General features: G+C 36.8%; 1 protein-coding gene across 25 annotated transcripts in view; it reads right to left on the reverse strand.

Moving 5' to 3' along the window:
* Positions 1-14,708, reverse strand: part of SLC25A40 (solute carrier family 25 member 40) — a 129,905-nt gene that overhangs the window by 86,401 nt on the left and 28,796 nt on the right. For all 25 annotated transcript variants that reach the window (XR_011539474.1, XR_011539475.1, XR_011539476.1 and 22 more), the window contains 4 exons: positions 14,519-14,625; positions 4,225-4,292; positions 2,389-2,513; positions 1,570-1,743 (listed from right to left, as the gene is read on the reverse strand). Coding sequence is in view for 9 of the 25 variants with exons in the window: in XM_070617379.1 (XP_070473480.1) it covers positions 1,570-1,743; positions 2,389-2,513; positions 4,225-4,292; positions 14,519-14,625 (474 nt within the window). In the remaining 16 variants the exon portion in view is untranslated. The remainder of the gene's footprint in view (positions 1-1,569; positions 1,744-2,388; positions 2,514-4,224; positions 4,293-14,518; positions 14,626-14,708) is intronic.

The following is a 14,708-nucleotide window of genomic DNA, read 5'->3' on the forward strand; positions in this document are numbered from 1 at the left end:
CACATCAATTATGGGTAAATGAATGGCCAATGAAACAGTGCCCAACCTCATTAATAATCAGGGAATGTAAGTTAAAAGTGAGATACCACTTTAATTTACTAGAAAAACAAAAATTAAGAACTTTGACAATAAAAGTGCTGGTGAGGGTATGAAATGAAGCAGAAGGAAGCTGGTAGGTGTGTAGATCTGCACAATCACTTTAGAAAAGAGTTTGATATCACCTAATAAAATTTAAAATATATATATTTATATGAACTAGCAAATCGAACACTGGAGAAATTCTTGTACATGTAAACCAAGAGATTATTAAAAAATGTTCACAGCAGCATTGTTTACTTTTTACTTCACACATAAACAAGAGTAAAAATGAAGAAAACAGTTACACATAAAAAGAAGAATGAGGGCCGGCCTGGTGGCGCAGCAGTTAAGTTCACACGTTCTGCTTCTCAGCGCCCCAGGGTTCACCAGTTCGGATCCCGGGTGCGGACATGGCACCGCTTGGCACGCCATGCTGTGGTAGGCGTCCCACGTATAAAGTAGAGGGCCAGTCTTCCTCAGCAAAAAGAGGAGGACTGGCAGCAGATGTTAGCTCAGGGCTAATCTTCCTCAAAAAAAAAATAACCAGTGAAGATGAATATATGCGGTTTCATGATTTAAAAAACTGCAATGTTCTAGCTCATATTTTGAAGTGGTGACTTCACAGGTATTCATTTTATTAGTATACTTCATAATTTATATCTATATTACTTTTTATCAAATATTATATAATAAAAAATGAAAAATAATAGGCCTAGGAATCTATGATGTTTCTAAACAGCATAACTGAACATAAAAGGTTGAAGAAAAATACTAACGGAAAGGGAAAGATGCATAGAGAGGTGAGTGAGAGAGCCCAAGAAAAGGATTAACTCAAAGGGAACAAGAAAAAAAGAGGAAGATTAATACGAGGTCTCAGTAATTATTTCTTTCAGGTCTTAAATGGAACCTTCTGTGATCCACAAGAGAAGTACTACTGAAGTATTCACATTTCACAAGTTACTTGTTAGTTGTGTACTTTTCATGATGTTCTCCCTTTTCATAGTTCAATGATTAGCACAATCTCCTATTTGATTTATAACAGTCTTTTACAGGACACTCATTTAATGGGAGAGAATTTCATCTTTAATAATTGAAAAATGTAGGAGTCAATATAATTCACAGGTGGTTTTAAATGTACTTTATAATATTTTGATTTATAGTAGTTTATTTATCTTACTATTATGATTTATTTAGAATAATGTTAAAGGTAGTTTGCATTATCTAAATATGAATACAATATTTACCACTTAATGTTTAAAAATAAATCAAACACAAGGAGAAAAGAACACCAGGCTTGAATTAGAAACTATTCATTCAATAAAGGCTCATGAAGATTTGGAGAGCCCAACACTGAACTAGGAGTTTGTGGTCACTAAAGAAGATAACTTACCTTTAGCTTTGAAGGGTTTGAAATTTAGTTGATTTAAAAGTAACATATAAATAATACAAAGCTACTTAAAATTTAGAATTTAGTAGTCAGGTAAATCCTACCTGAGAATGGTACATCTCTAAGAACAGTAGGAGCCCAGCCCCTCCAAAGGGAAATCCAACCATCTTCAGATACTTTCTTGCTGACAAATCGATGCAGTTCCTTGTAAGAAAACTTCTTAGATTGCATCTTGGTTCTAATCAGTTCTAATGGACTTATCACAGTTACTGCACCAACTAATACAAACAGGCAAATATAACAAAAACAAAGCCATGTACTATGCTTACACACGTGCAAAAATTAATATGTCATGCATTTTTATATTTTAAACATTTATTCTGAAATGTCTGAAAACCTTAAAATCAAATACCTACTCATGCCAACATATCAATGCAGATGTTTTTCTTGGTAAAGGTATTTCTCAAAAGTCTGTTTTCATATACCTTACTTCTTCTGGTTGCAAGTCTTTTACAAGCAGTTCCAGATATACTATACGTCAACTAGGTCTACCATAAAACCTCTCTCCCACTGCACAGAGAAAAATGTCTTTCTGCATAGAGGCAAATTCCCTTCGGATTAAACTGAATCTCAAAGTCTATAAGAAAAATGACTCAGGACTTTGGCATCAATCTGATATCCTAAAATCTAAAGCCTAAAATCTCAAATCTCTAAGATTCAGCTGATCCCATCTCATTCTGACAGCAATCGTCCGACCATATGGCCTAGAGAGTACAGATATTAACAAATTAGTACACACTACAATGCAAAATATATCTTGTACCAATACTCTATATTTCATACAAATTCTCCATGAATGTCAAAATTTTAAAAGGAGCTTTAAATAGAAATGAAAATGAAAATATAGTAAATTTATTACTTACACCTAGCCACAATTCCAGCAATAATTGGTATGCAGCTTTCATTTTCTTCTAACTTAGATTTGAGAAGAGCAGTTAATTGATCATAGCAGGTAAAATAAATAACTGTGGCAGGAACTGCCATCACTCTGTTAGAAATATACAAACAAAAAAACGTGTACAGAACTATCAAAAGGTTTAAACACATTCTTAAATATAAGCTAAAATACATATTTTGTATAAGTTGAAAACTACAAATCAGTCCACGAGAGCCATTTTCTTTTACTTTAAAAAATTATTAGTGTTTAACTTAGTAGGCAACAAAAAGATGTAAAGTAGATATCTGCCCTCCAGAAGTTTACATTCTAATTGTAAAGATAAGTTACAGAGCACTAGCTCAGGTCATAAATAGGATAAGACAATGAGGACACTTCTCTATCTCCTTGACTTGTTTTATCTGTTTCTGGTCTCTCAAATCTTCCTTCCCAATTACATTTACCATAACATGAAAATCCTTGAAGTAAAAAGTACAAGAGCAACTGTAAAATTCTTCTGAACTATGGACCATATATCATACCTGCTTATAACTGGAAATAAATTACAATTAATATCGCTGAAATTATATATACTAGTTTTGAGGAAATTTCAGTGACATACTCTTTCAAATGAAAATATCAAAAGGAAATTATTAATTAAACACAAAGTTGCAGGCATTATCATGTCATAAATATTAATACAACAAGAAACCAGTCTATGTTTATGGTCTAACTACAGGACATTCACAGACCATACTCTGGAATGCCTAACATTCTATTGTGAAGTTTAAAGATGAGAATTTAGGAATAGGATTGAGTGATAGTCTTGAATCTTCCACTAACTTTACAACTTTAAAATATATGCCTTGAAGTTGACTAATTTGCTTCATAAGAAGACAAATTAGAAAGAAACAAGGCAGAGAAAGGAAAGGTATTTGTTGAGATTTTTAGATTCAGCCTTACCAGTTTACCATATTAATTCATATAACTGCTAGGTAGTAGAAAATTAAATGTATCCAGTAAAGGGAAAATATACGTAAAACAGTATCTCTAATTATTTTAGTAAAATAAATGAAAAGTCAAATGAACACCAAATTCTTAACTTCTAAACAGAAAAAAAACCATAATGCTTGTGCACCAAAATCTTAACACAGCAGGGCTGGTTGCTCAAATCTTCTCTGTCTTTAGGAGGGCCTATTTACACGCTTGACCTCTGGCCAACTCCAAGGAGTTTAGCCCTTAGAATATTCCCTATAGTAAGGTTTTCTGCATGTCTGGAGCACTAAACCAACTTGTCTAGGTTTATTTGTACAAATGACGTGATTTTTTGGTAAATATCTGCTTTCCTTTTGGGGGTTTTGAGTTTTGGTAATCACTACTGGTCATGAAGACAGAATGTGCCTACGTCATCAAACACCGATAAAAGCCCTAGAGTCTGAAATTGAAGTGTGTTCTAAAGCAGAAACACTTTGCACATGCCACTGTAGGTTAAGGCTGGAAGAATAAGCATGTCTTATGTGATGCCATGAGGGAGGACTCTCGTGAAGCCTATGCCTAGTCAACTTCTGTTGTGTCTTTTTCCCTTACTGATTCCGCTTTGTATCTTTTTGCTTTAACAGACCACAGACATGAGTATAACATTCTTCAGGTCTGTGAGTCCTTCCAGCAAATCATGAAATGTGTGAGTCGTCGTGAAACTCACAAAACAATGCTTTAGAAAAAGAAAAAGTTCTAATATTAAAAATTTTGTCCAACCATGCTGATTATAAGGCAAAACAAAACAACCACCATCTTTTAGTAAGAAAAATATTAAATTTCAACTTACAAGGTAGGGGGAAGGCCACTCCACAGGGATTTAACACCCTCATTTCGAATGATTTTCAAAAAGGCATCCTAAAATAATAGAAAAAAGTTGTCAAAATATATACTGGAACATGATATACAAAAAATTTATAGTGATAATCAATCATTGGATTCTTTCAAGCATTTATTTCTAACATCTGAGCTTCTCAGACTTATATATGTTCATTCTTTTTTTTAAAAAAAGGAATTTTCCTCAACTTTCAAACACAAGTAAAGCATTTTTGGATGATACTTTCTGCTTACAGAATAAAATCTGTATTACACAGTTTTGGACTGTTCTACTTATGACTTAGAAACCAAGTTTTTCAAAGATTATTATAAAAAGGCAGTGGAATAATGGCAGAGAATTGGTTAGATTAACTTTCCTGACCAATTATGAAATCTGAGGGAATATTATTTAAACCCAGTATTTGAAATCTCTGGAGAGGAATCAAAAGCAGGCAGAAACTAGAGCAAGGTCTGCTGTTAAAAGACAAACTCCAATGAGTAAGCTTTGCAAGTTTCCAGCTTTCTGCCTGTGGCAGTGGCAAAGAACAGCACATCTACTTGCTTGAAATGGCAAACACAGAGTTCAGGCTAGCAGAATTATCAGAAAGGGAAGAAATTTTGGACAAAGGGCATAAAGTCTAAGATTTGCAAACAAAATCACCCACAAGACTCCACTAAATTATGCAATCCCAGGGGAAGACATCAGGGTCCTGGCCAAAAAAAAAAAAAGCAGCAGCTGAAGGCTGAGTGGAAATTTCAGCTGCAGCCCACCAGAGGAGAGCCTGAGTTTGGAGTTTGAATCTATCCAAAATTAACTGCCTTCTAGAACAAAACTGACTCTTCAGAAGAATATAAAAGATCCCGAGTCTTTATAATGTATCATGCATAATGTACACTATCCAACCTAGATTCACTAGACATAAAAACAAGAAAATGAGGTCACACTCAAAGAAAAAGTAGTCAACAGAAACCAACACTGAGATGATTTAGACGATGCTATTAGCAGACAAGAACTCTAAAGCAGCTATTACAAATATGCTCAAGAGCTTAAAAGATGATATATGAATAATGAAAAAACAAATTTGGAATTTCAGCAAGAAAACAGTTACTATAAAAAACAGCCAAATGAAAATTCTATACCTGAAATGAAGAATTCACTAAGTGGGCTTAACAGCAGAATGGAGACAGCAGAGAAAGAGTCACTGAACTTGAAGATAGACATTATTCAATCTGAAGAAGGGAGAGAAAAAGAATCAAGAAAAATGAACAGAGGCTCAGAGACCTGAGGGGAAATATCAAATGGTATAACATAGGTTTACTTGGAGTCAAAGAGGAAAGGAAACTGAATGGGACAGGAAATTACCTGATGAAATGATGGCAAAAAACCTTCCCAAATTAGTGAAAGATACCAACTTAGCCCCAAATCTCAAAAAATCCCAAATAGAATAAAAACAATGAAAACAAAAAAAGGAAAGAAAAATTACAAAATATATTTAGAGAAAGAATGATACAAATGAAGGTTAACTTCTCATCAGACACACGGGAGGCCAAAAGACAACGTAATGACATATTTAAGATGCTGAAAAAAATTAAGCCAAAATTCTATACGTGGCCAAAATATGCTTCAAGAACACTCAGTAGACATCTCAGATAAACAAAAAATTAGAATACATTGCCAAAATACCTGCAATAAAGAAATGCTGAAAAAAGTTTTCAGAATGAAGGGCCATGATGCCAAATAGTAACTATGATCTTCAAAAATGAAGCAAATACAGGAGAAATGGTAAATATGTGGGTACATATAAAACATATTTTCCCCCTTTCTCCTTTTAACTACTTTAAAAGACATAAGACTATTTAAATCAAAAATTATAACACTGAATTGTGGAATTTATAATGTACAAATATGTAGTATACGTGAAGCAATAGCACAACGGGAGATGGGGGAGTGAATGGTGTCAAGAACTGGGTAGGGTTTCAGATTTTGCCTACTTGCAAGTTAACAAGTCAGTCTGCCTCAGTCTCATGAGAGCTGACAGAAGACAAGAATATCTGATGAAGGACAGTTTATTACTTACAGCAATAGCAGTGGACAGAATATCACATTTTTGTGCCAATTCCCTGAGCCCCAATTTCAACAAGGCAATGTGAAGAAGGCTAGCTGACACCTGAACACACAGTGGATAGCATTACAGGAGAGGAAATCTGAGCTTAGGGAACCCAAATCCTTTATAAGGGGTAGTAAGGATACCTTCCCCTTTCTCTAGAGGGAAACATTGTATCTTCCAAGGTTATTCACTGTACAAACATCCTTGAAAAGATGGTCAGAAACAAAGGGCAGTCAGTACCTTGCTTACAAGATGTACAGAAATGTGAAATGCCTTTGGAGAACTGTCTCCCTAGAAATGGGAATAGAGGAATCAATACAACATTATTACAATTCAACTAATCCAAAAGAAGGCAGGAAAGGAGGAAAAACCCAAAAAACAAAAAGAGGGAGCAAGTAGAAAAGAAATACCAAGAAGGCAGACTAACACCTAACCATATTAAAAATTACATTAAAGGTAAGGACCAAATATTCCACTTAAATGTCAGCAATTGGGGGCTACCCTGTGGCCAAGTGGTTAGTTCGTGTGCTCCACTTAGCAGCTCAGAGTTTCACTGGTTAGGATCCTGGGTGCAGACATGGCACCGCTCATCAGGCCATGCTGAGGTGGCATCTCACATAGCACAACCAGAAGTACCTACACCTAGAATATACAACTATGTACTGGGGGCCTTCAGGGAGAAAAAGAAGGAAAAGACAAAAAAAGATTGGCAACAGATGTTAGCTCAGGTGCCAATCTTAAAAAAAAAGTCAGCAATTGTTAGAGAAGGTGAAAAAACAAGGCCTAACTACATGTTGTCTCTGAGTAAAAGAACGGAAAAAGATATACCACATAAACAGAAAGCTGGAGTAGCTATATTACTATCAGATAAAAGACTTCAAGATAATGAATATTACCAGTGATAAAGACAGACATTCCACTATAATAAAAATATATCAGAAAAACATATCAAGTGTAAATGTGTATGTCCCTAATAACAGGGCTTCAAAACCCAGGAAGCAAACTTGACACGACTAAAAGGGCAAACAGACACACACTCAATCATTATTGAAGATTTTTACATCTTCTCTCAGTGAATGATAGAACATTTAAAACAAAAGGTCAGTAAGAATTTAGAAAATCTAAATGAAACAAGTCACCCTGACCTATGGTCTATAGAACACTATACCCAACAATTACAGAACACAGGTTTTAAAGTGCATATAAAATATTCACCAAGATAGATCATATGTCGGGCCATTCAACAAGACTCAGTAAATTTCAACAATGTAAAAACATACAGAATATGTCCTCTGACTACAATGTAATTGAATTAGGAATCAGGAACAATAATATATCTAGAAAAAATCCAATTATTGGGAAATTAAATATTATACTTCTAAATAACCCAAAGCAAAAAAGGAAATTACAAGGGAAATTAGATATTTCAACTGATTGATAATGAAAACACAACTTCAAAATTTGTGGGATACAGCTAATTTAGTGCTCTGAAGGAAATTTATAGTTTTAAATGCTTAGTTGAGAAAAGGAGGCACTTAAAATCAATAACCCACGTTTCCACCCAAGAAAGTAGAAGAGAAAGACCAAAATAAACCCAAAGAAGAATTCTGCTTTCTGGTCCTACATGTGAAGAGATTGAAGTCATCACTCCCATCCTCACAACAAGAAAAAAGCTGAACAAACTGAAAAATCAACAACTCTTCTTAGATTCATCAGACAATTGAGATCACAGGGCAAACCTCTACCCTGAAAATTGAAGAGACAGTCGAAATCAGAGTCTCACAGCCTACCAGAATAGAAGCCTGCATTTGAAACTAGTATCAACAGGAACACTTTAAACTGTAACTGACAAACTGCTGGAAGCTCAGTGCAGACTAACTTAAGAAGTAATCAAAAACTGAGGTGCCTACTGCTGGTGGGAATGCAAAGAGGAGCAGCCACTATGGAAAAGATTATGGAGATTTCTCAAAAAACTAAAAATAGGAATACCATATGACCCAACTATCCCACTAGTGGGTATCTATTCAAAGAAATTGAAATCAACAATTCAAAGTGACTTATGCACCCCTATGTTCATTGCAGCATTATTCACAACATCCAAGACACGGAAGCAACCCAAGTGTTCATCACCTGATGACTGGATAAAGAAAATGTGGTATATATACAATGGAATGCTACTCAGCCATAAAAAAAGACAAAATCACCCCTTTTGCAACAACATGGATGGATCTTGAGAATATGACATTAAGCAAAATAAGCGAGCCAGAGAAAGACAAACACCAGATAATTTCACTCATATGTGAAGATAAACAAACACATGGACAAAGAAAACAGTTCAGTGGTTGCCAGGGGAAGGGGGCTGCAGGGGGTGGGCACAGGGGGTGAAGGGGAGCACTTATGTGGTGACGGACAAGTAATAATGTACAAGTGAAATCTCACAATGTTGTAAACTATTATGATCACAATAAAAAAAGAAAAGACCCTGAGGTGCCTTTTGTAGGAGGGCCCCCTCACACTTTCATGATTTTTAGCTCCATCAGCCCTACCAAATTTTCACTGTGAAGATCAAAGAAAAATCCCCTCTTGTTTCAATCAGGGGAAGGGGCAAAGTAACCACTTGGAAATAAATCCAAAACCTCTGTTCTCCTTAACAAAGCCTATACTCAAGGGAAACTATTTTACCAGAGCCTAAACCACTGGGGTTTTACCAAAACCTAACCAGCTTGGGGTAAGGGAAATATCCAACTCATGCTCATTAAAAAAGACTACAGAATGTTTCCCTTCTTCCACATCTTACCACCACATCAACAGGGCTCCTGTAAAACAAGAGAGGATGACAGCTAAAAGAACTGAAGCCTCAGACTCTATTCGAGGAGTCTCTAGGAAAACCCAAAGACAACAGGCAAGACGAACTGGGACACTAGAGGAAATTTTAGTCTCTGACAACAGAGCAACAACAAGCAGTAAGCGAAGCGTAACTTCTAACCAGACAAACATAAAATCTCACATTAAAAATCTATCTACCTCAGTTTGTTTTACCCAACACATCATGTCTGGTTCTCAACAAAAAAAAATTACAAAGCATGCTAAAAGGCAAAAAACACAATCTGAAGAGACAAAGCAAGCACCAGAACCAGACTCAGATATGGCAGAGATTTTGAAATTATCACACTGGGAATTTAAAATAATTATGATGAATATGCTAAGGGTTCTTTTTTTGAGGAAGATTAGCCCTGAGCTAACATCTGCCACCAATCCTCCTCTTTTTGCTGAGGAAGACTGGCCCTGAGCTAACAGCTATGCCCACTCCCATCTTCCTCTACTTTATGTGGGACACCTGCCACAGCATGGCTTGACAAGCAGTGCATAGGTCCACACCTGGGATCCAAACCGGCAAACTCCAGGCTGCCAAAGCAGAACATGTGAACTTAACCACTGTACTACCAGGCCAGCCCCTAATGGTTTTAATGGTAGTGCCAGAGGAGGAGTAGTGGAGAGTCAGGACTTTCACCACCACCCTACAGTAATGAGATCATCCTACCAGTGTCAGCAGAAACCACAAGGGGAGCCAGAACTCCCATCCCTCTTGTTTGTTTGGGCTCATATAACAAAATACCACAGACTGGGTAGCTTATAAACAACAGAAATTTATTTCTCACAGTTCCAGAGGCTGGAAGTCCAAAATCAGGGTGCCAGCAAGGTCAGGTGAGGGCTCTCTTCTGGGTTGCAGACTTCTCATTGTATCCTCACATAGTGGAAGGGGCAAGAGAGCTCTCTGGAGTCTCTTTCATAAGGGTGTTAATCTCACTCATGAGATCTCTGCCCTCACAACCTAATCACTTCCCAAAGGCCCCATCTACTAAGATCATCACATCAGGCATTAGGATTTCAACCATGAATTTGAAGGGGGTAGGGCACAAACACTCAGACCATAGCACCTGTCTAACAGTAAAGAGATCCTCCCCTACACTGTGTGTCAAGGGAGACTGAGCAAGGAACCTGGACAGCTCTATCCAGTAGTAACAGGTGGCACCCTTCTTCCTCTGAGTTAACAGTATCAAAAAGCCAATCAAAATAGAATGTTTAAATGAGATCCAAAGTATCATAACATAATACTCAAAATTTCCTGGTTTCAATAAAAAATCTTTTGTCATTCTAAGAACCAGGAAGATGTCAAACTGAACAAAAAGAGACAATAAACAGACACCAACACTGAGATAACAGATATTAGAATTATCTGACAAAGATTTTAAAAGTCAACATGAAAGTCATTGAATGATCATTTACAAACATGTCTGAAACAAATGAAAAATTAGAAAGCCTCAGCAAAGACTATAAACACAAAAACCTTACAGATCAAAACACAATTCTAAAAAATGTTCAAGTAATACATAAGAAGGCAGGAAAAATAAAACAGGGCAAACAAAAAATGAAATGATAGGCTTAAGCTCTAACATAGCTGTAATTTCATTAAATATAAACAGTCTAAATACATCAATTAAAAGAAGAAAATTAAGTGGGCCAGCCTGATGGCATAGTGGTTAAGTTTGCACACTCTGCTGCAGCAGCCTGGGGTTTGTGGGTTTGGATCCCGGGCACAGACACACACACCACTCATCAAGCCATGCTGTGGTGGCATCCCATGTACAAAACAGAGGAAGACTGGCACAGACATTAGCTGAGCAACAATTTTCCTCAAGCAAAAAGAGGAAGATGGGCAACTGATGTTAGCTCAGGACCAATCTTTCTCACCAAAAAAAAGAGAAAAAAAGATGAAAATTGACAGTGCTTTAAAAAACATGACAATTATATGCTGTCTACAAGAAACTCCAATTATAATGATATAGGCAGGTTGAAAACGGATTGGAAGATTGAACACAGTAAAGATGTCATTTCTCCCCCAAATAAATATATAGGTTTAACACAATTCCTATAAAAAAAATCTCAGCAGGATTTTTTGTAGATATAAACAAGACCATTCTAAAATTTATATGGAAAGACAAAGGAACTTTAGGAATAGCTAAAACAACTTTGAAAAAGAAAAATAAGAATAAAGTGGGAGGAATTGGTCTACCTGATTTCAGGACTTATTCTATAGCTATAGTAATTAAGACTGGGGTACTGATACAGGTAATAGACAAATAGATAAATTGGCCAGAACAAAGAATCCAGAAATCCACACATTATGCCTAACTGATTTTTGACACAGGAGCTTAATGGAGGAAAGACAGCCTTTTGTGCAACTGGATATCCAGAGGCAAAAACAACGACTCAAAACAGACTGAGGACTTTAATGTAAAATGTAAAGCTACAAAACGTTTAGGAAAAAAAAATAGGAGAAAATTTCAGGTCTAAGGTAAATAGAGAGTTCCTAGACTTGACACCAAAAGCATGATCTATACAGAAAAAAAATTGATAAATTGGACTTCATCAAAATTAAAAACGTTTACTCTATGAAAGACTTTATTTCAGTGGATGAAAAGACAAGTTGGAGAGTGGGAAAAAATATTTGAAACCACACATTCAACAGAGGACTAGTATCTAGATTATATAAAGAGCTCTCAAAACTCAAGTATAAACAGTTCAACTAGAAAATGGGCAAAAGACATGAAGAGCCATTTCAATGAAGAGGATATACTGATGGCTAATAAGCACATGAAAAGATGTTCAACATCATTAGCCACTAGGGAAAAGCAAATTAAAATCATAATGAGATACCACTGCACACCTATCATAAACACTAAAATAAAAATAGTGACAACACCAAGTGCTAGTGAGGATGTGGACAAATTAGATCAGACATACATTGCTGCTGAGAATGCAAAATAGTACTGCCAGTCTAAAAAACAGGTCGGCAGTTTCTTAAACCCTAAACATGCAACTACCATATGACCCAGCAACTGCAGTCCTGAGCACTTATCTCAGAGAAATGATGACTAACAGTGATACTGTGATTTATATTAAGAAATGTACATATTGGTCTTCATCCATGGTTCCTAGCACACAGCTCCTAAAACTCTTATAACTTCCTAAGTGATACAGAATAATGGAAGCACCTTTTGTTATAATAGTTTTTTTGTCCTCAATCCTGAAATAGCTCCAGAGGATAAAGGTAAAAGGAGTGTCCTTTGTTATTCATAACAAGCCCTTTTCAATCACACCTGAGTTTATGTTAATGAGGTGATTTTGGAAAGCCCCTAGGTAACCACAAGATGGGGGCTGACTGCCAGGGAAATCAACCAAGTGAGTAGAGGGTTATAACTTTCAGCCCTACCCCCCTGCCCAATCCCACTCTCCAACCTCAGAGAGGGACTGAAGGTTGAATTAATCACTGAACGCCAATGACTTAATCAATCATGCCTACATAATAAATCCTCCATAAAAATTCCCAAAGTATGGAGTTTGGAAGCTTCTAGGTTGGGGAACAGAGAGGTGCTGGGAGGGTAGCACATCTGGAGAGGGCATGGAGGCTCCACACCCCTTCCCCAAAGACTTGCCCTATGCATCTGTTCTATCTGGCTGTATCCTTTCAGAATAAACTGGCAATCAAGTAAGCAAACTGTTTTCCTGAGTTCTGTAAGCCATTGTAGCAAATCATCAAACCCAAAGAGGGGGTTCTGGGAACCTCCAATTTATAGCCAGTCAGTCAGAAACACAGGTGACAACCTGGACTTGTGACTGGTGTCTGAAGTGGGAGCAGTCTTGTGGTACTGAGCCCTTAATCTGTGGGATCTGACACTAACTGCAGGTAGATGGTGTCAGAACTGAGTTAAATTGTAGGATACCCAGTTGGTGTCCACAGATAACTGGAGAATAGCTTGGTGTGGGGGAAAAAACACACGTCTGGCTCAGAAGTGTTCAGAGAGAAAAACAGCGAGTAGTTTTTTGTTATACTCACTTTCACATAAAAACCTGTGAATGAATGTATGTAGCAGCTTTATTTAGAACAGCCAAAAATTGGAAACAACCCACAAAACAAACTGTGGTACATCCATACCATGGAATACTACTGAGCAATAAAAAGGAACAAACTATTGATACTTGCAAGAATTTGGATGAATCTCAGATAATTATCCCAAGTGAAAAGTGCCAATCCCAAAATGTTATGATCCATTTATATAACATGCTTGAAATGACAAAATTATATAAATGGAGAACAGATTGGTGGTTGCCAGGAGTTAAGGAATGGTGAGAGAAATAGGTGTGGCTATAAAAGGGAAACAGGAAGGATCCTTGAGGCGATAGAACTGTTCTGTATCTTAACTGCATCAATGTCAATATCCTAGTTGTGACATTGTACTTGTCTTATAAGATGTTACCACTGGGAGAAAGTGGAAAAAGGGTACATGAGACCCATCTGTATATTTTTCTTTCTTTCCTTCTTTTTTTGAGGAAGATTAGCCCTGAGCTAACTATTGCCAATGCTCCTCTTTTTGCTGAGGAAGACTGGCCCTGAGCTAACATCCACGCCCATCTTCCTCTACTTTATACGTGGGACACCGACCACAGCATGGCTTTTGCCAAGCGGTGCCATGTCCGCACCTGGGATCCAAACCAGTGAACCCTGGGCCGCCAAGAAGCAGAACGTGCAAACTTAACTGCTGCGCCACCAAGCCAGCTCCTGTATATCTTTCTTAAAACTGCATATGATCTACAATTATCTCAAAATAAAGTTTAATTTAAAAAAATTTACTCATTTTTTTCTTTCTACATAAAAAACCATGAATGAAAAGAAAATGAAGAGTTAAAAACAAAGAAGCACTGGGGCTGGCCCCATGGCCGAGCGGTTAAGTTCGCGCGCTCCGCTGCAGGCGGCCCAGTGTTTCGTTGGTTCGAATCCTGGGCGCGGACATGACACTGCTCATCAAACCACGCTGAGGCGGCGTCCCACATGCCACAACTAGAAGGACCCACAACAAAGAATATACAACTGTGTACCGGGGGGCTTTGGGGAGAAAAAGGAAAAAATAAAATCTTTAAAAAAGAAAAAAAAAAACCACAAAGAAGCACTTCCCTTTTCCTGCTTCAATATCTACCTTTCAACTGTAGCTACATGTGCTAACTACAGGATGGACTTTTTACTCTCCTGCAATTGGAAAATCTTTCATACATAAGATTAAATATAAAAATTGAAAACACGTTGTGATATAATGCCCTTACCAATGTTCCCTGGAAACGTCCTGGCTTCTTATACCATGCTCTGTTACCTTCCTCTTCACAGACACATAGATGATCCATAAGTCCATTACTATATACAAAGCATTTTCCTAACAAAGAAGATTCCAACAGTTAACAATTACTTCACACAACTGTATTATTTTTACAGATGAACAAACTGAAAGTATAATGA

This window comes from Equus przewalskii, chromosome 4, assembly GCF_037783145.1.
Source record: "Equus przewalskii isolate Varuska chromosome 4, EquPr2, whole genome shotgun sequence".
Lineage (NCBI taxonomy): Eukaryota > Metazoa > Chordata > Mammalia > Perissodactyla > Equidae > Equus > Equus przewalskii.